Source organism: Diceros bicornis, chromosome 9, assembly GCF_020826845.1.
Source record: "Diceros bicornis minor isolate mBicDic1 chromosome 9, mDicBic1.mat.cur, whole genome shotgun sequence".
NCBI classification, from domain to species: domain Eukaryota; kingdom Metazoa; phylum Chordata; class Mammalia; order Perissodactyla; family Rhinocerotidae; genus Diceros; species Diceros bicornis.
In genome coordinates, this window is record NC_080748.1 from 52887671 (window position 1) to 52914619 (window position 26949).

General features: G+C 35.8%; 1 protein-coding gene across 2 annotated transcripts; it reads right to left on the reverse strand.

The window, feature by feature from the left end:
• Positions 1 to 3050: 3050 nt before the first annotated feature.
• On the reverse strand, positions 3051 to 26802 carry DIS3 (DIS3 homolog, exosome endoribonuclease and 3'-5' exoribonuclease). Of its 2 annotated transcripts, none has more exons than XM_058548288.1 (21): positions 26442 to 26802; positions 25704 to 25861; positions 22611 to 22804; positions 22166 to 22239; positions 19465 to 19632; positions 18562 to 18726; positions 17317 to 17430; positions 17054 to 17191; positions 16345 to 16491; positions 15852 to 15968; positions 15494 to 15595; positions 14484 to 14548; positions 14312 to 14396; positions 12684 to 12811; positions 9745 to 9831; positions 7038 to 7194; positions 5450 to 5664; positions 5170 to 5338; positions 4879 to 5037; positions 3950 to 4072; positions 3051 to 3276 (listed from the first exon to the last, which is right to left on the reverse strand). In XM_058548288.1, exons 1-21 carry the CDS (start codon positions 26667 to 26669, stop codon positions 3193 to 3195), a joined length of 2877 nt encoding a protein of 958 aa, XP_058404271.1. In that variant the 5' UTR covers positions 26670 to 26802; the 3' UTR covers positions 3051 to 3192. The 2 variants fall into 2 exon arrangements, with proteins under 2 accessions (XP_058404271.1, XP_058404272.1); XM_058548289.1 differs by lacking the exon at positions 26442 to 26802 and adding an exon at positions 26116 to 26302.
• Between the last annotated feature and the right edge of the window lie 147 nt (positions 26803 to 26949).

The window sequence follows — 26949 nt, forward strand, 5'->3', positions numbered from 1 at the left end:
CTTGAGTGATGTATTTAACAAAAATCTTGAGAGTGATGACTTTGCTCCTAGCCTACAGGGTCAATGAACTGCTAATAGTAAGCCTTACTGGCAGCACTGAATTCAGCAGTAGTTCTGAGAACATGTGGAACTGTGAAGGTACTATGTTTTATTTTACATAAAAATGTGAATATACAGATGAATTTAAATTTATAACCTATGTGAAATAAATCTGATTTAGATATAAAACAAACTTAATTGAAGAGGTAGGGAGGAGCTTTCCAAAAATTTTCTTTTTTGAACTATTTGTTAATTTCTGTGAAATTCTTAGTTCCAGTGATAACTGGTCTAGTTACTACTTCGAAAAATGTAAATACTAGAAAGGTAGTACTAACAGCATCTTAATATCATGTATTATAATTAATTAGTGGGGTAAATGTGGGATGCCCAGAATATATCTCCATCCCTAAGGTAGAGACATCCTTTCTAGCTCAAATTTGGCTAGGGAGAGGAATAAGAACACGGGAGAACCAGGATCAACAGTGGGGACCGACCGGGTGACAGGGGAGTTGCTATAGGGCTTTAGACCTATGAAGTTACGGTTGGGCAGACATGTAACTAATTTTTTTAAAACTCATATTCATGTTGAGAGTAGAATGGGTATATAAATTTTTTGGAAATAGTCTTTACCTTTGGAGAATGTATATTCATATTTACAAATCACCTTTTAGAATAATAATTCATATGGAGCCCTAGGAAATAAAGACATACTATCACTGTGTCCTTTTCTTCCTTTTTTGCACCTTGTAAGCTCACTGCTAACCTGCAAAAAACTTTCTTCCTGTGTACCTGGCTCATCCTCTCCCCCAGCACACTAACCATTAAAGCCATTAGCCACTAGGTCCATCAATAAAGATACTGCATTAGAAGTTGTGTCCTTAATCACACTGACTTTAGAATCAATATAAACTTAATTGCTGTACATGAGAGGATTTCTAGATCCTAAGGGTAGGAGCTTCCCTGGCTACGTTTTTTTAATATCACAAGCCAAGAAACAACAGTAGTGATTATAACTTACTTGGATTCATATCCCTCCTCCATCACCTACTACTTGATCTGGTCTATAAAACCTCAATTTTTATCTGTAAATGAGGGTAATAGTCCTACTCAACAGGGCTTCTTAAATGAAATATTCCATGTAAGCTGCTTAGCATAAGAACTGGCACTAGAAGCGTTTTAGATTACCTAGGAAGAGACTGTAGGGTGAAAATAACGTTTCTGGTCATCTTGAACTACTCAAAAGGGATTAATGTCTAGATTAGGTCTTCCTCATAAATGAGGAACAAGAAAACAAACTTGGAAAGATAAATACAGTAATGCTCCGCATGATAACGTTTCAGTGAAGAATAGACTGTGTATACGACGGTGGTCCCATAAGATTAGTAGCATAAAGACTAGGTGTGTAGCAGATGATAACATGTAGGTTTGTCTAAGTACACTCTAATGTTCACACAACGATGAAATCACCTAATGACACATTTCTCAGAACTATCCCCTTCGTTAAACAACAGTAACTGTAGACCTAAGGTTACTGTCTTTTACCAAGAAGCCTCCCTTTTCAAACTCTACTGCAGATAAGCTATGGCCCGTGGCAAATAATTTTTAAATGGTTGGGGGTGGGGGGGGGGTGGAAATCAAATGAGTCATATTTTGTGACACAAAATTATGAAATTTAAATTTTCATGTCCATAAATAAGGTTTTGTTGGAACGTAGCCATGCTCGTTTGTTTACATACTGTCTGTGGCTGCTTTTGCTCTGTAGAGCAGGGAAGTTGAGTCCTCTGGTTGTAACAGAGACTATACAGCCAGCACAGCCTAAAATGTCTTACAGAAAAGGCTTGCTAACTTGTGCTCTAGTGTACACTGTTAGTCCACTCAAGGCTCTCTTCCATCAACTGAAACAAGTTCTGCCTCAATGTATGGATGCTTTCCTCAGTAACAGGAAACCAGAACAATCATTTAACAATTATCGAGTGCCTAAATGATTGTACACGTTATAATTATTCCCACTTAGTATACCTACTGATGTAGTTGCCAGTCTTTTCTCATTGTACCGCAAGCTCCTTCAAGGCAGACAAGATAGTTTATGTGACTGGTGATGAGCCTGGTACACCATAGGTACTTTAGAAATTGAGTAAGCACAATGTTGTAAGGTAACTCTATCTCAAAATATTCTCGAAAACACCAATTTAATCATCGTGAATCTTTGTGGTTAACAAGGGAAGTAGTCACCGGCACACCAAATTGTAATACTCCAATCTGTTCCTTTTAATATGTCCTTATACAGTCCCCCCTTTCCTATATAATCTGATACATACATAGTTTAAAAGTCATTAATTACCTACTTTTTATTTTATAAGTAACATGATGTGACATTTAAAGTACCATCTCTATTATTTCTTTGAGCCCTAATGCCTTATTTTGGGGGAGATATTTGAGCTGACAGTCAAAGATGATGATCACACTTATTACCTGGTATAAAAACTATTTTTCCAGTCAGATCAAAATATCCTACTTCTCACCTTCCTACAACATCCAATTCCTAAACACTCACAGCTGTTCAAGGACCACTAATAAAATGCAGGAGGCTTTTTAACAATAAGGGAACACTTAAAAAAGTTAGATAAATTAAAGATGGCGAGGGAGATTAAATATTGAATTCCCTGACAGATTTTGACTTCACTGTCTTGAAATCTAAAAATTGCCATACCAAACACTGACAGCTTTCAAGATTTAGAGAGTAGACTGTTACTTGCTTCTAAAAATGTTCAATTTTTCTCCATAGGAAAATGACGGGTTTTTTCTATCAATATTAAATAATCAAATTACTTATGCAAAATTAATCTGCTCTTCAATGAGCAAATGAATGCTCCCTTTAAATGATCTTTACAGATCCCTGAAGTTGCTATCCTGTCACTATTTAAGTGATGGATATTCAATTGAATTTTTCTGCATAAATAGTTCTGTTCAATCCAGAAATGAAGTAGTATGATGGGACAGACAGTCAACAGTTCAATAAAAATGCAAATTTTTAAAATTATTAAAATGTACTTAAAAGTAACAAACTGTATCACACACTTCTTAGATTTAGAAGTGTCTTTCAATTTTTTTTTAAAAGGAAACCAATCTTTGAAGTTTATTTTTTGACTGTAGCTATTTTTCAATCTTCTTCTTCTTTCTCTCTGGTTCATTAATGTCCATGTTTGAGGCATCAGTGGGAATGCTTATTCCTGGTATCTAAAGTAATGCAAATGGAGAAAAATAAGGTGAGTAAAAGCATAAAATAAGGAATAAATCTCATTCTCATCTTCTCCTTCCCCATTGACACTTTGAAGTTCAAAAGGAGGTAGGGGTAGAGAGGGGGAAAGGGCGTTGGTAAAGATTTTCTATACAAAGTATACATATTTCACACACAAAGTTACAGTGGTTCAAAAATGTAAAAGGAAAACATAATCTCAATAGGTGAGAAGCATATCACTGGGTAGTGTGTGTTTAACAAAACATGTCCAATTTATCCTAACTGAGCCACTGTGTCAGCATTAGAGGCCTCAGGTGTGCTGGGGCAGAACAAAGGCTAAGAACCAATATCTTAGGTGAAACACACTTTATCCTAATCTTCAAAAGTGCAGATTTCGAAACTGATGAAAGCAAAAAAGGACTAGGCAGAGATCTCAAAGAGCTCTGGTTTTGGCACCAAGCACCTCAGAAGAACCCTAGACTTCTGGGATCCCACGGCCTAGTGAAATCAGTGAGAAAAAAGGATTTGCTATGCAAATAATTTGGCCTCTACACTACTTACAGGATTCCCTCGATCATTAAACAGAAAAGACTTGTGACTATATCCTCCTCTTTCATAAGATACATACTGTTTGTTCCACCACAACATGGATAATATAAATTCGGTTCTTACCTGTGGTTCTACCAGGGACATTCGGATTTTCTGATGCTGAAGATTAGATGAGTCTAACATGATTTTCACTTTAACTTTATCAAATATATGGAACACTGTATCCTCTATTTTAAGTGAAGGTATCTAAACAAAACACATTTTACTATTTTTAATTGCTTCCATTCACTTGAGGCTTTGTTTTAATTCTTTATAGTTTATCTTTCATAGTGATTTAAAAGTTTAAATTTAAAAATTACTTCAATATTTAATAAGTACATCTAGGTGTCCAATATAACAAAAACCACTAATCTAGTAGCCTCACATAAATATGAGCTATTTATGTGCATACTCCCTCCTTTAAGATGGTCCCAATATATATTCATTAATCTCAGGATTCTCACCCCATTAATCAGCAAATTGTGGGTCTAGGAGAGGAGCACAAAGGCACTGCAGGCAGAGTTTATTATTGTTCTACTAAGGTTAGGGATGCGGGAGCATGTCAGGTAAGAGACACTGGAAATAGGTTAAAAAAATTCTTGATGCAGAAATAGAAGTATAATGATGTACACCTGAAACTTATACAATGTTATAAACCAATGTTACTGCAATAAACAAAAAATACAAAAAAGAAAAAAAAAAAATTCTCTTCCTGGAGCTCTAAGCAGCCATTTACTCCTTCATTTTAATCCATCTGTCCACCTAGGGCAAAGAGTAAATCAAGTCTTCTTAGAGATGAAATCTTTACATGGTATAAAAGAAAGAAATCAAGGACCTTTGTATGTGGGAACAAATACTGAGGTGAGAAATTGTGAGTCAAATGATAAGCTTAGTTGGCATAATTAAATTCTGTAGGGTTCAAAAAATAACCCTTTTAGGTACCATTGGTACCTAAAAAAGAAAAAGTACCCCCCAAATAAATAAATAAATAAAAACATGAGAAATAACTGTACCTCATCATCATAAAAAAGCCGTGGCTTTGGTTTATCCTTTTCTTCAAAAAAGACTGTACCTTCTAAACCATACTTTGGAATTAACACCACAATCGCATTCTTTCTTACGAACAGAATATAGGCTTCTTCGCTTACTATTCCTTTGCTTTTGAAAAATAACTGTAAAATAACATACAGCCTTATTAAGAATTGTCAAAGATCTTGGAATTAATAAAAAAAAATTTGAAATTAAATAAAAAGGGAACAAAACTTCATCTCTCCTAACATTATCAATAGAAGGCAAATAAATACCTGGGTATGAAAAGCCACTGATGCACGTTGGGCATATTGAGCCATTTTGTGCCGGAAATTGAGATTTTTACATAAATCTGCAAGCTTGTGTTTGTCTGTCAACTCTGGATAAGTGCAGTCAGCCCCGATAGCCACAGCCAACAACCGGTGAACAATGATGTCTGCATATCTAGATACATGGAAGAGAAATAAGAATCACGCCACGTTAGCATTAAGATGTCTTTTTAAAATTCAAAATTAACTATTTTCTATTTTCTTTAACTTCATAAGGAAAAGGGACCTTCTGATGGGCGAAGTAAAATGTGTGTATATTGGTGATGCTAAGCCATAGTGATGAAAATCATTATCCATTCCAGAGCAGAAGTATACAGCTTGCATCATACAGCGAGTGGCTAATATTCTTAATAGAGTGTTTAGATACGGGAAACTAGGAGAATCAGCCCGGTCCAAAGAGTCGGCCAACGACTTGGCTGTATCAGTTTTAATTTCCAAATTCTGTGAATAAAGAGGGAAAGAGTACCATATTAAACATTTTAAAATCAGTACCATCATGTCTTCAAAATACAATGAATCAGATTGAACAAATATGGTGTTTTTGACCAGATAAGTATTTACGCCTTTTATCCTTACCCTAGAACTAAAAATAAATTTATAAAAAGTAGTAATTGTTTCATGCAACACTGAAGCTTAAAATTTTCTGAATGCATTTAAAGGTACTGAAGTATCAACATTCTGAAGAAGTTTCAAGGGAGAAAAGGATGGTGGTAGCTAGCAGTAATGCTATTTCTCAAAGTCCAATTTGTGTTTGCCTAATCTTTGTCGGGGTAGAAATAAATCAAAGCAGATCTGGATACTTTATAGCATGTCTGGATTTTCTCTGCAGATTATTTCCTTCCACTCAAAGCAAAAGTAAAGGTCCGAGGCAAAAGAAAACTGTACTGGTCACCACAGCTCAATGTGCTGATACATCAAACTTAGCTGCTTTGGTCTACTTGGGGAGATGAGGCAAAAATACTTAAATCCTCCTTCCTCTTCCCAGGTCTTAAGAGAAAATTCCCCAGTTTACAGTGTCAGCCTTATAGCAGAGGAGGAGCTGATTCTGTTCTGATGGATATGACAGGGGTAGGCCCACCATAAAGGTCTGAAAAAGGTTCGAAACCAATGCCATCCTGTTAGAATAATGCCCTGAGATCCAACATTACTCCTTCCAGCTCTCTTCTGGACAGGAAAGATGGGACCTAAGTAAGTGATTCAAAGAAAACCAATGTAAGCCACAGTCACCCCAGGGGTAAGAGTTATTATGCCTAAATGAAAGTCAACTAATCAGAGGCAGGGTACTGTATACAGCGCTGAGGAAATGGTGCCCTGTCTACATTTTTCCTCTTTTCATGTATGCAATAAATGGACTTCTTTCTTAGGAACATGATATAAAGGGGGCTTAAGTGAGTTGAAGATAAAGAGAAAAAAATTATTTGTAAGTCTCTGAAGTTAGGCACTTCAGAGGAGGCATGAAGTAACACAGGCACAAAGAATGTGTGTAAAGGCACAGAGATATGGAAGAACTTAATATGTTCAGGATACTGCAAATAAGAGTCTGGAACATCTGGCTTTAGCATAGGGTGCTCTTTCAAGACATTAAAAGATTTTATTAAGCAAATGATTTCAATGTGGGAAGAGATGACTATACCCAAGTTAGATGATTTCTTTTTTTTAAATCAAAAGAACTACTGGCATCAAGTAGTTCTGCATCAAGAAACAACAAACCTTTTGTGGAGATGTAGCTAATAATATTGATAATAAAGTTATTCAGTGCCATGGATAGAACACAACACAAATACAGATGATTTTTCAAACTATGGGATCTTTACCTTGGATTTAGCTGCCTTAATAAGAATTTCATAATTTGATGGAGGAGGAGCAGGATGTTTTCGAAGCAGAGCATGTTCAGAAAATTCTTCATGAATTTTTTTTGCAACAGAGATATTGGCAAGTAACATAAATTCTTCTACCATGGAATTTGTTTCTCTGCCAATGGAAAAATCATGAAATAAGCAAAAAGAATCTGAGACTTCCATATATCATATTTATTCACAAGTTACCTTTTCTACCAACAAGATAACGGAACTATTTCCTATGTAAACATTCACATGTGTGTGTACACGTGTATTTTTAATAACTTAAGGCTCTTTCATTTCTCAGCTACTATGCTAACATTCTCTTATTATGCATCTACTGCATGAGTAAATCTCATGCTAGAGGAGACTTTACAAATTGCACTAAAGTTTTATGAACTTTAGTAATAGAGTCATGAGTGGCTTAATGACAGAGAGAATGTTCTGAGAAATGCATCATTAGGCGATTTTGTCACTGTGCGAACATCAGAGTATACTTACACAAACCTAGAAGGTACAGCTTACTATACATCTAGGCTATATGGTACTAATCTTAAGAGACCACTGTCATACATGCAGTCTGTCGTTGACTGCAATGTCATTATGTGGCACACGACTGTATAAAAAATCTAAATCATAAGTATTTTCATCTCCTTATACTAAGTCCAAAGAGATTTTTATTTAACTACAAATCCATAAAAATAAAGTTTACTAAGAAGAATTAAAAGCTATTTAGGTCATACAAATTTTGGCTTAAAAAATTAAAACTGTCTGGGGCCGGCCCGGTGGCGTAGTGGTTAAGTTCGCATGCTCTTCTTCAGCAGCCTGGGGTTCACAGGTTCGGATCCTGGGTGCGGACCTACACACCGCTTATCAAGCCACGCTGTGGCAGGTGTCCCATATATAAGGTGGAAGATGATGAGCATGGATGTTAGCCCAGGGCCAATCTACCTCAACAAAAAGAGGAGGATTGGCAACAGATGTTAGCTCAAGGCTAATCTTCCTCAACAATAACAAAAAATTAAAACTTTCACCAATAAATCACCAAAATGAAGAGATCATATTTACAATAGCTACTTTGGGTGCTAATTATTATGGACCAGGCATTGTATATATATATCATAGTAGCCCTGTTTTGCAAATGAGAAGACTAAGGACGTGAAGATGTGTAACATTATTCTCTTGCTCAAGGTTGGAGTTATTAAGAGTAACAGAATCTGAGCCCACAAAATTTGACTTCAAAACTCTTAACCAATTTGATACTGCCTTTCATTCTATTAATAGTTAGTCTATGTTCATTTAAAACTTAGTTTAGTAAATGACTGCCTCTGTTTACATAGTGCTTTCTTTCTCCCAAGTCAATGAACATGCATTATTAATCTTTCATTCATGTTTCCATTTTTAACATCTTATAACTTCTTGACTTATCCTAGTTATTCCTAATATACTTCCTAAAGCATATTAATTTCTAAAATATTAGGAAGACCTCCAATCATACCTTTAAAACTATGGGGACAATCTCTCAGAAATATAGTTTTTCTTCTTCTTGGTGAGAAGAAATGGGTGACGGCCTACTTTGGCCAAGCTGGATTCAACATTTTCCTCAAAATAGCTCCTAGCATTGGGCTCATTGTTTGTATTAACATTAGACTTAACTGCACAGAAGTTTGCCCAAAAGTATTTTTTAATTTTAGCTTTAATTCTATAAAGCACATACTGGTCCTGACGAACAAATTTCAGTATATTCCCATTTCTAACCCCTGGTCATCTACTAGAGGAGTGTAAATGCCTGTTTAATTTCAGAATTATTTTACATAAGAGGCATGGAAAAGAGGCCTAATTCTGATTTAACCAAAAATAGCCTTGCTTCCTAAATCTTAACCAAATCAATAAAACAGTAACAACAATACCTAACATCCGAACACCCTTCACAACACCCTACTATCAATTCTATTTTACCAATAAATAAATTGAGGTGTAGAGAGGTCAAAGAACTTGTGCAGAGTTATTGGCAGAAGTAGGATCCAAACCTAGGCAGTCTGCTTCCAAGCCCGTGGTCTTGACCACTAATCTACCCTATCACAGTATATTCTATATTAAATACTTAAATTAATCAGGGCAATTTCCTTTTACTTGCTATAACTATTAGTAGTCAAGTTCTAATATATCGCACATCAAGACAAACCAACTCATGGCCGGCCCCATGGGTAGCGGTTAAGTGTGTGCACTCCGACGCTGGCGGCCTGAGTTCAGATCCCAGGTGTGCACCGAGGCACCGCTTATCATGCCATGCCGTGGCAGCACCCCATATAAAGTGGAGGAAGATAGGCACAGATGTTAGCCCAGGGCCAGCCTTTCTCAGGAAAAGGAGGAGGATTGGCATGGATGTTAGCTCAGGGCTGATCTTCCTCACAAAAAAGAAAAAAGGAAAAAGAAGACAAACCAACTCAAACTGGAAATTTTTCTGTTATGATACTTATCTCAGTTTTACATAAGAAAAACTAAAAAGTGAAATCATATTTGCTTTTCTATATATTTCATAAGTCAAAAAAATCTATAGAAATCACAACTCTAAGAGAAATAGATAATCAGGGTATAAATATATTTTATTTATTAACATATATACTAGACATTATTTTTAATATCAAAATTTTATCTACTGCCCATTGAAAAAACTGCATACCTAAGTTCCTTGGTCTGCAGATCTATAGGATCATGAGTTTCACTGTCCATGTGGAATCGAACTTCTGGAGAAGAAAGAGTCAAAGCCCTAAATAAAAATTAAAGAGGTAAATTAGTCAAGTGAGCCAATAACAGACAAAATCCTGGAAGAGATTCTTTTAAAACAGAAAACGATTATAACATGCGGCTAAAAGTTTTTCTTCTGAAGGCTTTATGACCATCTGCTAAGTTTTATGTTCTATTTTCATGAATAGTTTAATACTTTACAGATTTAAAATGCATTTAAAAAGAGAGGACAATAACAACACAACAAAATACGAGTCCTTATGCTTCTGAGGATTTGAATATCCTCTGTATCCAAACTATGAGTTTTTACTGAGCTACATGGGTTTGTAATCACTTTTATAAATGAAGAAGGTAACTGGCAGTATTTTATGTACTACAGAAAACAATGTACTGGGGTGAGGGATAAGGGAGAGAGGAAAAAGGGAAGCTGCCATAGGTAGATCAATAACATCAGACGATCCACAGTTCAAAAGTATCTTCCACATACTCTCAACCAATGGAAAGGAGACTGATAAACTACTACTACAATTATCTTACAAATACTGATGGCTCTTAATATTTGAGTGCCATGTGTCAGATAACTTACTATGCTAAGTGCTTTACACGTGTGCTTCATTTAATGAGTCGGCAAGTTCTACTTTGAAACGTAAATTCCCACTAGGCAAGGTAAGTCTACTGTTTCTTCACACCCTGATGCTATTTTCATCACGTCAGCTTCAAATCAACCTAAAACTAAGAACTTTAATGAGGCTGGGTAACCTTGGACAATCATGGAGAAGAGAAAAAAATGAAGGAAAAAAATAAGATGATATGGAGCAAAGTAAGTGAGATTCCAAGTCCTTTTTTCCCTCAACTCTTCACGTTTATTAGAAGAACTACAGAAGGAATACTAGACAGGCAATCTCAACAAATACTCCTTTCTTGCCATGTGGTATTTACAACAATCCTCTACACTAGATTTATTTATTAATACATCTTGACCCAAAAAGCAAAGTATACTATTCACACTTTGATCATTTTTTCTTCATAGAACACTTAAAATGTTATGTCTATCCATGACATAACATCTCCGCTTTAAGAAAGAAATAAGATAGATATAATTTAAGACATAATATATCCTTTAAGAAGGTAAAAGATACCAATTTTTTTACTGATTGTTTTCTCAACTCTCCCCAAGACTGAGAAGATTCAACAATATGTTTTACCAGTAGATGACTGTCTACTTATAAAACTAAAAGTACAGACTGTTTTTGAAGTTAAAAAATATCTTTTCTGGGGGCCGGCCCCATGGTGTAGCGGTTAAGTGTGCACGCTCCGCTGCTGGCGGCCCAGGTTCAGATCCCGGGCACGAACCGAGGCACTGCTTGTCAGGCCATGCTGTAGCGGCGTCCCATATAAAGTGTAGGAAGGCAGGTAGAGATGTTAGCCCAGGGCCAGTCTTTCCCAGGAAAAAGTAGAGGATTGGCATGGATGTTAGCTCAGGGCTGATCTTCCTCACACACACACACACACACACACACACAAATATATATATATATATCTTTTCTGTCCTAATTAGGAGAAGCTGTATTACAAATGCAAATTTACATCTCTTATTTTAAAACCACCAAAATGAATATGGTTCCTATTTGTGTTTTATTCACTTTGCTTTTAAACCAAACTTCCTAAAAATTATCTTTATACAAACTGTCTTCTGATACCAGGCATACTGTAAACTTCAATAAACAAATATTTTCTGAAAAATTGTTTTGTGTCACAAAAAAAATCTAATTTTATTCCTCTTATTTACATCTAAATGACAAGCTTGAGCAATAGTTTCATGGGGTTTTACTACATCCAAATTATCCTTACAGTTTCAAGTTTCTGATTTAGGATCATATGACTAATTCCCAGAAAACTGGGATGTGAATACAGATAGAGGTGGCTCAGCATAACTACCTAGAACAACACTGTCCAATGAAACTTTCTGCAGGGATGGACATGTTCTGTATCTACACTGTCCAATATGGTAGTCACTAGCCACATGAGGCTGAGCACTTGACATGTGGCTAGTGCAACTCAGGCACTGAATTTTTAATTTTCTTTAATTTTAATTTAAATACACACATTTTATGAAAGAGCACAGATCTAGAGTTTGCACCCCCCGACAAAATCACTTTTAGTAACCACTTGTGACCCTACCTGGATGAGCATGGGAAGCCAGAGACCAACATCTGAAAGGCTCATGTACTCACTATACTCTGATAGTTGATGACATCTTACAAGAATCAAATTTCCTTTAACTACTGTTCTTCAACAAGTTTGGGTACTTGGATACTCCTTATCTTACATCTTTGCAGTTAGACAAATGCCATATAATAGCTAAAAGACGCATATCTGCCACTAGCTATCAGATCTTTGGGAAGACTGCTTCTATGTAACTTCTAGTCATTTAAAAAAGAAGGTGTTGGATTAAACAGTCTCTAAAATCTCTTCCAACTCTAAAGTGTAAGAAGGACTTCCCACTCTACCTTTACTTAGACATCTGAAAACCAAAGTGCAATCTGGAGACTCATTTCTAATTAAAATTAGAAACAAGCCATAGGAAAGTCTTAAGGAGCTCTTGCCTTCCTAGAATTTCTTCAAGATGTTTAATTCAAACATACCAGTTTCTAGCACAACAAATTACAAGGACAGAACTCCTGAAGAAACACCAGTCCAGAATCCAGTTGCTAATATTTAAAAGGTAGCAAGAAGAATAGGAGGTCTTTACTTAAGAGTCTCTAGTCAGCCTATTAAATAATTCATCATTGTCCACCATAAGAGTTCATAAATTATCTTAATACCAGGATAAATGAATTACAACACATCTTAATAGATATTTTTGAAATGTACCCTTTTTCGATTCTTCTTTTTTTCAAGATTTTAGCTAGTTTATTTAGTCCACGGAGACTGGTGGTAATATCATCATTCATGGCTGCTGAATCAATTCTCATCTGAGCTTCAGCATATGTAAGGGAAGCCTAAAAAAGAAACCATATAAGAAACCATATGTTAATATAATTCTTATAAAAACTGGTTTACTATGTTCTCATAGTTCCATGACATAAATTCCATAATTTTGAAAAACCTAAGATCAATAACAAGAGAGCGCCTCCTAGTCATAACACTTATACTCCATACCTATGATTTCTGGTTCATTAACTGATGCATTATACAACATAAGCAAACTTACATTAAAACAAAATAAAATGGAAGTATTGTTAGTAAATAAATTGTTTAAACTTTACTTTCATAGCTCAATTAATGTATAAATACTTAGGCAATGCTAAAATAAAATAAAAAGGAAGGTTGGCTTATTCTCTGATAATGACTGTAAAGTGAAATCCTTTCCAGATGATCATTACTTCTTTACTCACTGGCAAATAACTAAGAAAACTGTAATAATCTAGACATCATGTTTTACAGGAAATCTAATAAATGCCCCAAATTAAGTATCTAAAAATAGGACAAATTGTAGTAGCAGAAAAGATTTAAAGTAATTTCCAATTACAATCTATATATACAAATAGTGCTTCTGTTCTTCTTTTACTCCTTATGGAAAACTACCATATTTTAGCTTATTTAAAAAAAATAGCTTCACAAGTAAAAGTCAGGAATAGCATAAGAGTTAGATGATGCAGTCCAGGTCAAATTCTTAGAAGAGCCGAATTATCTACTAGGGGCTAAGAGCTCCCCTTCTAAAAACGTTTTCTCTTAATATGTTTACTAATTTTTTTTTTCATATCATTTTGTTACACTGACCAATTCTAGGAGAATTATAAACTCATGCTATCTAAAAACACAAATCTAGGAAGGCTTAAATGATTCACACATCACTATCTGTCAGTCTAACACTGACTTTCTTTCCAAACACTAGTTGATCAGAACAGAAAGAAAGATGGTAAAGGGAGAGAAGAAGTGGGTAAATTTGGAAAATGGATCATTGGAAGACAAGGGGTCTGGCAAACTCAGAGGAAGATTCAGGGCAAAATGAGAATACAAAGGAATCTGGGGAGAAGTACAAAAAGAGGAAAAGGATGAAGAGAAAGACAACGTGGCTCCATTCTGTCTGAACACGGACCTCAGGCTAGGTCTACTGGAATCCAACTATGATTTATAATATCATTTCTATGAGAAAACATGAGAAACAAGAAAGTGGTGTACACACCAACTTTTAAAATACTAACCAGTTATAAGTTGGGACAACTTCAAATAGTGGGGTTTCTGAGTTAGGGCAAAAAGTCATCTATTTGGTCTTCTCAAGTATACAGGCTTTCTAAGTTTCCAAACATGGGACAACTGCCACATAAACTCACTTCTAAATAACATCAAGAAGTAAGGAGATAACTGAAAAAAACTAGATTTTGCTGCAAAACTGGGGAAAAATTTCTTTAAAAAAAGCCTAACTTTTTCAAAACAATCTAGAATACTGTTAAAAGTACCAAACATTTTAAACATTAAACATTAACCATGAAACTAACCTTTGAATTAATGGCACTTTTGGTAAACCTCGTTTTTAAGATTTCAGCTTTACGATTCATTTCCCAAATACATGAAAATGCCAACCTATGGGGGAAAATAGACAGTATTCATTAATGGGAATCAGTTAAAGTAGTAAATACTATGTTCTTATGAAAAAACATGCATAAATACCTGTCAACGTTACATCTTAAGGAACATAAGTTAGAGCTAAGCAACTCCGGAACCATGTCAATCCTCTGGAACAAATAAAAATAAGAGTCACAGACTACTTAGCACATTTATTTGAGGTTCTATTCTCAAACAGCATTAATTTAACAAGATAAAAAAAGGCCTTTGTGAACAGAATTGAAAAAATGTGAAATAAAAAGTCTATTGCTAGAAAAGTACTTATAGACAATTGTTAAAAAAGGTAAGCAACGAAAGAAAACTGGACTGCATGTCAGTGGACCTAAGTTTAAGTCCTCTGCACTAACCACCTGGCTGTCCTCTGGAAGTCTGAAATCTCTGGTCTGTGTAAGTCTGTACTAGATAACAGACACAAGCCATAGTAGCCCTAGGATTAGACTTTTCTCCAATGATTAACACAAACTACATGGGGTTTTAAATGTACTAAAAAAGAGAAACACTAAATTTTTATGGAAAAAAGCTACATGGAAGAACTTTGACAATGAATTCATAACAGACTAACTTTTCCTTCTATATTCACAATTTTTCTCTGTAAGTTTATGGGAGCATATTTAAAGAGGAAGAATAAATGGTAAATTGTGATAGAACAGACTCATGACTTGACAATCAAAAAGAGAAAATACATTAGTTACCCATAGATCATAAGTTAAATGCTATACAACAATTTATACCAACTATATCTACACATTATTTGGGGCACACAATAACAACAAACATCACAATATCTTCACTGATTTAAGCCCACCTTATTCTATGTATGTCTTTTAGCTAATTCATGTACTATTCCAAACTGTTCAAGAATCCTCAAGTGCCCATGATTTTTACAAACTAACTATGCATAATTAATATAATACTCATTCATCTCATTTTATTAAATACTGAGGCTGTCCTTTCCTCAGGAAATACCTCAGATGATTTTATTATTAAGAATAAGGCTGATAATGAAAAAGTTATAAGCATGTATCAAAATTCTATTTTACATTTAACACATTTACCTTCTCACAAAGATACACAGTTGTTCCCCTTCTGGCTGATTCTTGGTCTAAAGCATTTCCTGGCCTAATGAAATGGCTAACATCAGCAATATGAACACCAACCTTAAAAAGAAAAAAATAAAAGGATGTCAACATGTTTAATTGGGTAAATGTACTAATGAAGTTCTAATGAGACAAAATTTAGCTAAACTGAAAAAGGCTCAGTTACATTTACCATTTCAATTTTTGACACATGCCTATTAGTTTCTGCAGCTATAACTAACTATAATTGGCATGAATAATTCACAAATTCTATAATGAGTCAAAAGAAAACGAAGAGATCTATATTTAGAAAAGAATGTCATTACAATACGAATACCTCCAAATTTCCATTTTCAAGTTCTCTACAATGTAGAGCATCATCTATATCAGTACATCCTGGTGGGTCCACACTACAAACACACAGATGTCTCAGGTCTTCTCGATTTTTCATGTCCTAGAAGATGTCACATTATAAAGAAATAAAAAACTATTTGGGTAGCAAAAATGCAAGACAGCTCTTAGGAAATCAACAATATCTATATTAAAAAAAAAACTTAGCTTTATTTGTTAATGATAACCACACATTATGATTTGTAACTTGTGGTTTCCTCATCTTTGAAAAATTTGACATAAACTACTGTCAGTACCCTAGAAAAAGTCACCTTTTAGTAAAGCAAATGATTTTTGTAACACCTAAAAGTGCTGTATCTAACTAAAGGCAGAGGAGGAGGGGACTGTGGTTTCTACATATTTAAAATACATACAGAAATCAAACAAAACTGGCTCAGATATAGTAATTTATGAAGTCACTAAGATTCTTTTCAACTTACCTGTTCAGTAATGCTCCACGGCATCTTTGGTAGAAAGCTAAGAACAGCCTGTGAAAAAGGCTGATGGGGAACATCATGCTCAAGTAACAAAACTTCTGTTTCCGTCTCTTTATCTCCAACTTCCCCTAAATTTTTTACAAAGTGTCCCTAAAACCAAAAGGTATTATTAGAAAAGTGTATTTCACAGCGTTTTGTTTGGTCATTTATATTTTATCATCACATTAAATCCTTGAACATGTATATATCACCTTAGTATTTCTAAATGTTCTCACCACTTCTTCTTAAAAATGACCCCTTGGTAAATGAGAGCTGAAAATGACAAGACTTCTCAAGTGACTTATGACGGAGACTTCCTGAAGGCCCAGTTCTTATATAACAAAGCATCTGTTTACTTCCTACTACCTTTCAGGTTTAAAATGTGCTTCAAATAAAGTAGCTTCAAAATTCGTTTATCGGAATCTACGTTAAGTCTCAAACACCATTTTTGTAGTCGCTATCAAAGTTATTTGTTTGGAAATATGAGTAAAAGTAAACAAACAATTTACATTGGAATGTCATAAGTAGTGCATTCAATTTGAAAATTAATCTTATCAGGTAACTTTTTGAAATATTCCTAAATCTCAGTATGAATTTTATACAAAAGCAGATTCTACTTTCACTAGAAGCAGCAATTTTATTCCCAAATTTTTAATTAATAATTCAAGCTTACGTTTGGATATCTGGAATTTCTGGGCCAACCATCAACAGCAACAATAATTCTCCGTCCTTCTAATGTAGAAGCCTGTCTGGTTTCAATCCGAATTCTAGGGATTCTCTTATCAGCAGGTGTAAAGAGATGTCTTCTTGACTAGAGAAAATTAGGAAAAAAGATTTTACACAGATAAAAATCTGGTGAGGAGGGTAAGGAAAGGGCTATAAGTTCTACTAAATGTATATCCTTTTTTATTACATAGCAATGTGCTCTTTACTCACCTCCTTAATATCAGATTTAGAAAGCATGCCACAATATGGCCTCCAATTCCTTTTTATTATTCCAACAACTCTACCTGTAGGCTTTAACATTTTTTCATTTACAGCAGTCTTAAGCTGAGATTTAAAAATAAAAATCTTCAGTTATTTTTTCTGTAAGTATAATGAGACAATTATCCTTCAAAATTGGAATATGAATATGGATACTAAAACTTTCAGGCAGTAAATTATGACACAAAACTACAGAATCTTGATGCTTCAAAATTCTAGGCAAGAGCATGCCAAACCAAACTACGGAAACAGTTTCATAAGAATAAAGCACTACAAAAACAGATGACCAAAAAACAAAGAAAAAAAAAAAAAATAACCAAGTAAACATGTCAGAACTCAACTCTTCATTTTAATATAAAGATCTACTCACTAAAACACACACAGGTCTTGGAATTAATAGACTAGGATTTTAGTACTAGTTTGCACTAATTAGCTGTGTGTTTATTAATTCATTAAAAAAGAGATATTATCTTTAAAGTTTCTTCCTTATCCAAAACAAAAACCCAAATGAAGAGAATTTCTTATCAGAAATAGCAGGACCTTATGATGTTTCACCTCTAACATTCTCTTACGGCCTAGACTCTGCAAGGACAATGTTATAATAAGACTCCAGAGTACTGAATATAATTCATGGAAAAACAAGAACTACAAATGTTGTATGAATTCCAACTATTCATATTATTCTTGTAATTCTACAACAGGGAAATAAACAGGTCATATCGAGTAGAATTTCTCTTATAAGAAAAAACTGAAAGCATTCTCTTCATAATAAATATGGTAATAGAGAAGGAATTATTAAATGTACCCAAATATAAGGGCCCAGAAGTACATCCATTATGCTGAGGGAATTTTAACATTTCAGAAAACTTTAAATTTGTGTTTACTTAAATCTCACTAATTCAGACAGATCATGTCCCTGAACTGTCATAGAGTTCCAGTTTCATACTCAAGTTAACAGTGTTTTTGTATTTAAACTCACTTATTTGAGCAAAATAAGACATTAACTTAAAAGAAGACTACTCAAATATTTAGAGGGAAAAAATCAACTACGAGTATGACATGTATTAAAACTACAGAACTATAACTTTGTTCAATAAATCTGAACAATGCAATCTGTTTAATTTTCTCCAAAGCTGACAGATTAATTAATTATACAAAGCTACACAGACAAAAATTAAAACCTGTTTGGTTTCATACAATGCGTGCTCTCTCCTCTTCTTTCTCCACATCATCTTCATTTTGGCCTTCATCATGTAAAACCACAGAAGATGGTGCTACCCACTGATTCTTGGGGAGAAGCTCCACAGCCACAATATCTTCATGAATAGCTCGGTTTAAATTTTTAAGTCCTTGTAAGATTATCTGTGTAAAAAAGCACGTGCCCAGAAATTCTTAATGACAATAAAATAATGGGAAGGTTGCCAACCAAAAGTTTAAATACATTTTGAATGTCTCTCTCTCTCTCTCTCTTCCTTTATATTTTTCCTTCCTCCCTTTACTCTGCCCTCTTAACTTCTCAATATCAAGTAAAAAAAACATGGTCAGAAAATATGGGCTGTGCTCCTGGCTTCACCGTAAATATTATATTAGTACCAAGAGACCTTAAATTTTCTTGACCTCTCTAAATCTTAGGGTCCTGACTGGTAAAATGAAGAGTACCTACTTTTACAGGCTGGGTTGAAGACTAAATGAAATGTAGCATGCAAAGCAGTTAGAAAAGCACCTGGCAAATAGTGAGCACCCCAAAAATGACTGCTTTTCACTTTAAAGTGTGGGAAGCCCTCTGGAGCAATTACATGTTAAACAGTACATCCCATAACTGGTTATAATATATAAAATAGAATCATCCTATTTATTATCTGGGTGACTATATTTTTAATCTCTTAAAAGTAAGTTAATAAAAAGTTCTTCAATAAGCAGTTTTCTAAAAAAGTGATTAATTCTACTAGTATCTACGACTTCCCACATAACTGCCTTGAAACTGATGAACTGGGAGGATAAAGTAAATTTAAATTCTCAGATAAAATTTTAAACACTTATGAGAAAAAAATAATGAACAAAAAGTATTTTAGAGTATAAGAAATTTATTTACACACTTGCCTCTTTATTTTCTTCAGTGTCTCCATGAACCCATACTGTAGCTTCTAAGTAATTTTCCCTGCTGGCTCTAAATGTTCCTTGAAGGTATGTACCAGATTTTATGCCTTGTTGTAGCTTACTTAAGGGAAGATGCTCTGAAAATATTATTTTTCCACTTTCTATTTCATTCTGTGAAATAAGCAAACCAAAAGATGTAGTTAGTATGCAAGTCTGCTGTATGCTCAATATATAGCTATTATCACTATGAGTTGATTTCTTTTAAAAACCATCCACGTTACGGTATATACAACTCTAGGAATTTGAGAGAAGATAGCACAATGAGAAAAAAATGTTTTCTATTCCTAGGGAAACTTATACAAATATTTCAATTTCATTACGTTTAGGTGTTTAGCCACAGATGCATGCCACTAAGAAACTCTGCGTAGCCCCTTCTCCCCTCCTCAGGCCTCCCAAAATGAAAGCACGTGGTTAAGTGATCAAATGAGCAGGTAGGTATGTAAAAGCTAACTTGAAGCCTCAATTCCACGAAATTGGAATGTGGCTACCGAAAGCACAAGAAAAGCGATTTTTATTCTGCCTCTTTTAATAGCTAAGGATATAAGACAGAGGTAAGATGTAAACTGCTTTAGATCAATCACAACATCTATCACGATTCTTAGACACCTCAACATCCAAAGTCCTGACTACTCGGCTCCTTTAATTTCCTTCCTCATTTCCTACAAGCAATTTTCCACTTTCCAAGGAGATTCCTTCATATCTTTTTCTTTTTTGTTTACCTCTTCAACTTCCCTGTCTTCCTTCCTCACTCTCAGATGAATGACCTCAACCTCCATACTGAGAATCGCAGCAATCGAAGACCTACTTCATCTTCCCACCACTAAATCTGCCCACCTACCTGCATCTATACCAAAACCTCAGCTTTCTCTCCTGCAACAATGAAAAGAATGCTTCTATTCTTTCAGTTGGGCACTACATACCGTCTCCTCTCCTCTATTCAAGAACTCTGTCCTGTAATTATCATCCCTCTCTGGAATCAAATTTCCCCCCTCTCTACTGTAACATTCTCACCATTGTATAAACTTATAATAATCTGACTTATTAAAAATTACTTAATTTTGCATCCCCTTCCAGACAGTGGCCTGATCCTCTGTGCCACTTAACATCAAAATGCCACAAAAGCATTGTCTGTAATTGCTGTGCATTACTTCTTCACCCATACTCTCTCATGTTTCATCCTCAGTCAATTGAAACCATTACTGTCAAGGTAACTAACAATGTATTATCTTAGCAAATTCAGTGGTCCATTCTTAGTCTTAGCAAAATTTTTAAAAATGATCTTTCCTTCCCTGAGACACTTTAGCTTCCAAATCATCAATGCTTTGATTTCTGTCCTACTTCACTGGTAGCTCCTTCTTATTTTCCTCTGCCAATTCACTTTATCTTGATATTAAATGTTGAAGTATCCCAAGGCTCAGTTACAGGCTCTTTTCTTTTCTTTATCTACATTTACTCCCTTATTTCCTCCCATCTTAAAAAAAAAAAAAAATTCCTCTTGTTCCTACTTGCTCTCCAACTACCACCTCATTTCTCCCCTTCTCATCACAGAATTGGAAGTGTTACAGTACTGTCATTTCTCTCTTCCCATTTTTTCATCTATTCACACTTCCTTTTTGTTTTGTAAAGCAGCTTGTTGAAGACAAGCAGGGATGGGGAAAATGCTGTAAAGACTGGATGTATGTCTACTGGTCTATTACAAAAAGCCTATTCCTATAATAACAATACCTATCATTTACATTTACCATAGCTATGCGACAGGCACTGAGAAAGAATTTTACTAATACTACTGTTGTATTATCTCATTCAATCATCATAACAATGCTATGAAGTCATTACTGCTAAACACACTTTACATATAAGGAAATGAGGGCTCACAGTAGTGTAATTATCCCCTTAGCAGACCCTCTCAAGCCCACTATTGCAGTAATCCCTTTACTCATCCCTCCGCCCCTAATCTTGCCCTTGATACAACGTATCATCTTACAAATCAGTGTTCTTTCAAATAAATAACATTTCTCATCATTCTCCCCAATTCCTCCCAGGCATATTCTCATACACCCTTAATTTCTTTTTGCCTGCCTTTTTTATAAGGTAGGGAGCCCAGAATTCTATCTGCTACCTTCTCTTCATAGCAGCCCTTTAGTGAGATCTTTGTAAGACAGTTTGAAAATTACTGATCTACCGAATAAATTCTAGGTCCTCATTATCTGGACCCTACCCTTCCAGTTCTACCTCTTATGACTCCCTGTCCTCCTCCTTTGGGGTTAATGCTACAGCTCTATGTTCTGTGTCTGTAGTGCCTGCTAGTTCTTTGTCAAATACCTATTCCTTATTCACAAGCCAGCCATGGATTCCTTTATTTATTCATCAAGCAAGTAGTGCCACCACGTGCCAGGCCCTCCTTGGCTTACTGGGCATGTATCAGGGAAGAGTGCTATTTTAGAAAGTCAAGTGCTTTATGAACGGCACTTCAATAAGCCTATTATAGTCACTCTTATTGTTTCTAACCCAACTCCTATTCCAATTCCTGCTTACTCACCAATATTCCAATTTTTAAATTTGATAACTATAAGCCTAATATCCCAAAGTGGCTACTTTAATATTTTCACTTTTCAAGAACAAAATAAAACAAACTCAAACATACCCCTTCTTCAGACAAACAAGCAAGACGATCTATGAGTTCGGGGTTCGCAGTTAGGCTCTTGACGTATTCTTCACCTGAAAAATAAATTTTGTTGCTCTTGATAAATTCAAGTGTTTTTTTTTCTTACATGTGAAAGAACATGGATAATCTTTTTGTGACAATGTATCTATCAATTTCTTTTGGTGGGGCGGAACCTATATCTGTTGATGTGGTCATGACTAAACAAAGGCAGTGGGTTAAGCATATCTATGAGCTTTTATTGCTAAGACAATTCCAAATGGTGATGGGGAAATGAACTTAAAATTACAAAATGCAAAACTAACACACGAACGTATATAAGAATATGAAAATATTAAATAGTCAAGTAACCTCCGACCAAGGGCCTGATGATAGTTCATATTTGCAAATGCATATAAAAATTCACAGCTTCTACATTTAGACTTACAAGTGAAAGCTGGTATTCCTTCTTCTATGGCTTTCTCTTTGTTCTTCCTGTCATTTGTTATGAAGATAACTTGCAGCTGATTCTCTGCTGACATTTTCTTCAAATGTTCATTGTACCATTTTGCTGCTACTCGAATGGCTCTATCATTCCTGTCATTAGCATTTTCTCCCTGTTCTTGTTCGACGTAAGTTTCCCTAAACGTAAAGGAAAGGACAAAAGTGAAATAAGTGGAAATCAATAGAAAAAAAGGACATGTAAAAAGTCTTAGGACATAAATGTTTAATAAACACTAACATTAAAAGTCAATAGTGTATCTTCTTCTCTTGAATGTATTCAGATTTACACCTCAGAGAGGAAATAAATAGGATTCTTATAATTAAGTTTTTAAGACAACAATTTGCTTGGAAAAGAAGAAAATTATACTATTAATGGAACAATAAAAAGGCTAAAACAATTTTATTTCACAAAGAGAAAAAGTCAAGATCAGAATTTATTTATTCATTTACTATTGAAGTATAATTGACACACAATATCCTATTAGTTTCAGGTGTACAGCACAGTGATTCGATATTATATGCATAACAAAATGATCATATAATAAGTCTAGTTACCATCTGTCACCACACAAAGTTATTACAATATTATGGACTATACTCTCTATACTGTACACAACACCCCCATGACTTATAACTGGAAGTTTGTGCCTCTTCACCCCCTTCACCGATTTCTCCAACTCCCCCCAAGCCCTTCCTGCTCTGGTAACCACTAGTTTTCTGTATCTATGAATCTGTTTCTGTTTTGTTTTGTTTGTTTCTTTGTTTTGTTTTTTAGATTTCAAGTTTAGAATTTATATTTTAGGTTGGGACATTAAATAAGTAATAGTTTGTTGAAAAAAATTATAATAAAACTTCGCAGGTCTGATAATGAGATTTCATTCCAACTGTAGATTAACAGTAATTCCTAAAAGCTACAAATGGGATGATTTATGATCATATGATTCTATAGTCATTAAATACATAATGCACATAAATTATCAATGATAAATACTCAGTAAACGGCAGACTATCTAGAGACTTAAAGGCCAGATACAGATATGATTCTATATTCCTTCTAAGTCTATCCACTCTGAACTCCCAAATATGTCAGTACACTTATTTCTTTAAACTTGTTCTTCAAAGCCAAATTTAAGTACAATAAGAAAATTCAGAAACACAATAACTTCTAGTGCTTAAAAATAATAAATTAAATTTTAGAACTTTAGACTTATTTATATTAATAGTTTTTAGAATTATTTTATTCCTCACCATTAAATGCACCTGCTAATGCTTTACGCTTATCCAAGACAGTCATAAATTTTTGAACTGGTTCACTGCACTTAAGCTAACAAAACTGCTAACCTCTGATTAAGAATATGATGATCATGCTCCACAAAAACTTGGTCTTTCTGCACTGAAAAACAAGTGGAAGTTTCTGTTTCTAGATTTCAAAGAGGAGCTAGGAATAAGAAGTCTACAAGTGCTTTACTGATGTTCTTTACAAGAACAATATCTAACTTTGGTATATAGGAACAAATGAGAGAAAATTAAGAAACTACATCTTCTTTTAAATTTGCATACTCCAACGGAATTTCATTACCAGATCTACCATCTAATCCAGTGATTCTCAACCAAGGGGTAATTTTGCCCCCAAGGGAAAATTTGACAACGTCTGGAAACATTTTGAGTTGTTACAGCTCTATGGATGGGGGGTAGAGGAGGAAGGATTGCTACTGGCGTCTAGTGGGTAGAAGCCAGGGATGCTGCCAAATATCCTACAATGTATAAGACAGCCTGCTCACAATAAAAAGAATATCCAGGCCAAAATGTCAATAGCGCCAAGGTTGAGAAGCCCTGATCTAATCTTTTTTTTTTTTTTTTTGTGAGGAAGATCAGGCCTGAGCTAACATCCATGCTAATCCTCCTCTTTTTTTTTTTGCTGAGGAAGACCGGCTCTGAGCTAACATCTATTGCCAATCCTCCTCCTTTTTTTCCCCAAAGTCCCAGTAGATAGTTGTATGTCATAGTTGCACATCCTTCTAGTTGCTGTACATGGGACTCGGCCTCAGCATGGCCGGAGAAGCAGTGCATCGGTGCACGCCCGGGATCTGAACCCGGGCCACCAGCAGCGGAGCGCACGCACTTAACCGCTAAGCCACAGGGCCGACCCAAGCCCTGATCTCATCTAATAAAAGTATACTAGGACTCAGCATAGAATATTTACGTAACATAGCAATGTATTTCCTAAAACCACTTATTATGTTCAAACAAAGGTCCTGAATCTGAAGCATAAAAAGAATTCTATTTCTTAACCTTAACTTCTTCAGTGTGATCAGTTATAAGGTATTAGTCTAACTTTTAAAAGCCCATTAAAAATAAATCTGCTTTATATTTTTAAACTTTCCCTTCACAAACTTACCTTTTTTTTTTTCTGCTGAAGAAGACTGGCCCTGAGCTAACATCTGTTGCCAATCTTCCTCCCTTTTTTTTTTTTGCTTGAGAAAGATTCGCCCTGAGCTAAGATCTGTGGCAATCTTCCTCTATTTTGTATGTGGGTCACCACCACAGCATGGTCACCGATGAGGGTGTAGGTCTGTGCCTAGGAACTGAACACAGGCTGCCAAAGCCAAGCCCGCCAAACTTAACCACTAGGCCATGAGGCTGGCCCCATTCACAAACTTACATTTTATTAACCTATGTTGATTGTTCATATAATATGGTATTCCAGGAACCTAGGCAAATCTCATCTTCCAAGATTCTATTGCTCAACTCATGCTAAAACCAACTCAAAATGAAAACATTTTGGAAATAAAAGGACCTACTGTAGCCTGGGATTCAGGAGACCTCCGTTCTAGATTAGATCCAGTCAATGCCCACGCGACCTTAGTGAGGTCTATTTAGCATTATCTTCTACAGCTCTGTAAAAACCAGATCCTCCTCCCATAAGTATGAAACCTATTGTGTATCTTCTGACAACGTCACAAACTACTGCCAGGAACCCTCCCCCAAATTTAGCTAATTCTATGGTTTTCTGATAATTAAATAATTTCCCCCCTACCTATGGTGCTCATTAGTGAAGGTATAGAAATGCTTCTCCTGGTTATTAGTCACATCTCGGATTCGTTTATATACCGGAGCACTCCGATTTCTCACTTCTTGGAGAACTGTTTGCAGCACAATTACATTCCTGATGGCAGGATCCTCAAGAACATCAATCTTTAAAAAAAAGAAAGAAAGAAAGAAAATTAATTTTTCCTATGTTCATCTGTAAATTGTTTCTGTCGAACAGAAAACAGCGTCGGTTTGAAAAACAATATACATTAAGGTAAAGAGCTATTTTGCTATAGAAAACCCTTCTGGTCAATTAAAGAAAAGCACATGTAAACAGACTAATCACAAAACTTCGTAGATTTAAGTCTATTAATAAAGAAAGACGTTGGCCCACATAGTTCTCGTTCGTAGGCACTTACAAGCTGCCTGGGGGTCGCAAGCTGGAGGCCACAGAAGCCCAGGTCCCCGGCCTCCAGACACTTATAATCTAAGGCAGAAGAGACACCAGGAGTTAGGAAATTAATGTATCTTAAAATTTTTATGACTCCAAAAACTGAAAGAACAGTACAAGGAAAAGAACCCTGGCCTGGGGAATGGAAGGCAAGTGTCCCGATAGGGTTTTCGTCTCCCTAAGTACGTGATATTGCCCAAGTCGCCCTTCCCTGAGCCTCAGTTTCCCTCTCTGTGACTCCCCCCTCTCCTGGGTGGGCCGCGTTGCTCGCAGTTCGCCCGCCCACCGACGCACCTGGTGCAGCAGCACGTTGGTGTCAGGCAGTAAGTAGTGCGGCTGCGGGCAGAGGCTGCTCGCCGGGTCCAAGGGCTGGGGCTCGAGGACCGGCCCCTCGTGCGCACCGCCGCACGCCGCGCACCCTGGCGCACCGCAGCCGATGTCGTCCCGCAGGTAGTGCTCGCGCACGATCTTCATCACGCCGCCCGCCCGCGTCTTTTTTAAGAAAGTCTTGGACTTGAGCATCTTGTCTCACGCGCTGAATCCCAGAACAGCACCAGCGCTCTTCCGGCAAAAAGCGTCAAGCTACGAACCGTGTCGCACAACTATACCTTACCCCGAGGTTCGCCCTTTCCTTTTACAGGCTATTAGTAAGCACCTCTCGCGGGAAAACGTCGAGACTGACGATGGTTGGCTCTCTAAGGGCTGCGAGGATTGGGCGAAAGCGAGGAGTTCGGGCGGATGGGCGGAGCCCGGAGCTATTTCCGTCCGTGAACTGGGCGGGGCCCGCTTCTGGACTCCAACT

What these genes read in the sequence shown, in the direction of transcription:
- DIS3 (XM_058548288.1), bottom strand. Translation starts at nt 26,669, where the DNA reads ATGCTCAAGTCCAAGACTTTCTTAAAAAAGACGCGGGCGGGCGGCGTG. An exon ending in TTAAGATGTAACGTTGACAG is followed by an intron (nt 14,397 to 14,483) that starts GTATTTATGCAT and finishes TTTCCCCCATAG; the next exon opens with GTTGGCATTTTCATGTATTT. An exon ending in AAAGTGCCATTAATTCAAAG is followed by an intron (nt 12,812 to 14,311) that starts GTTAGTTTCATG and finishes TTTCTTTTTTAG; the next exon opens with GCTTCCCTTACATATGCTGA.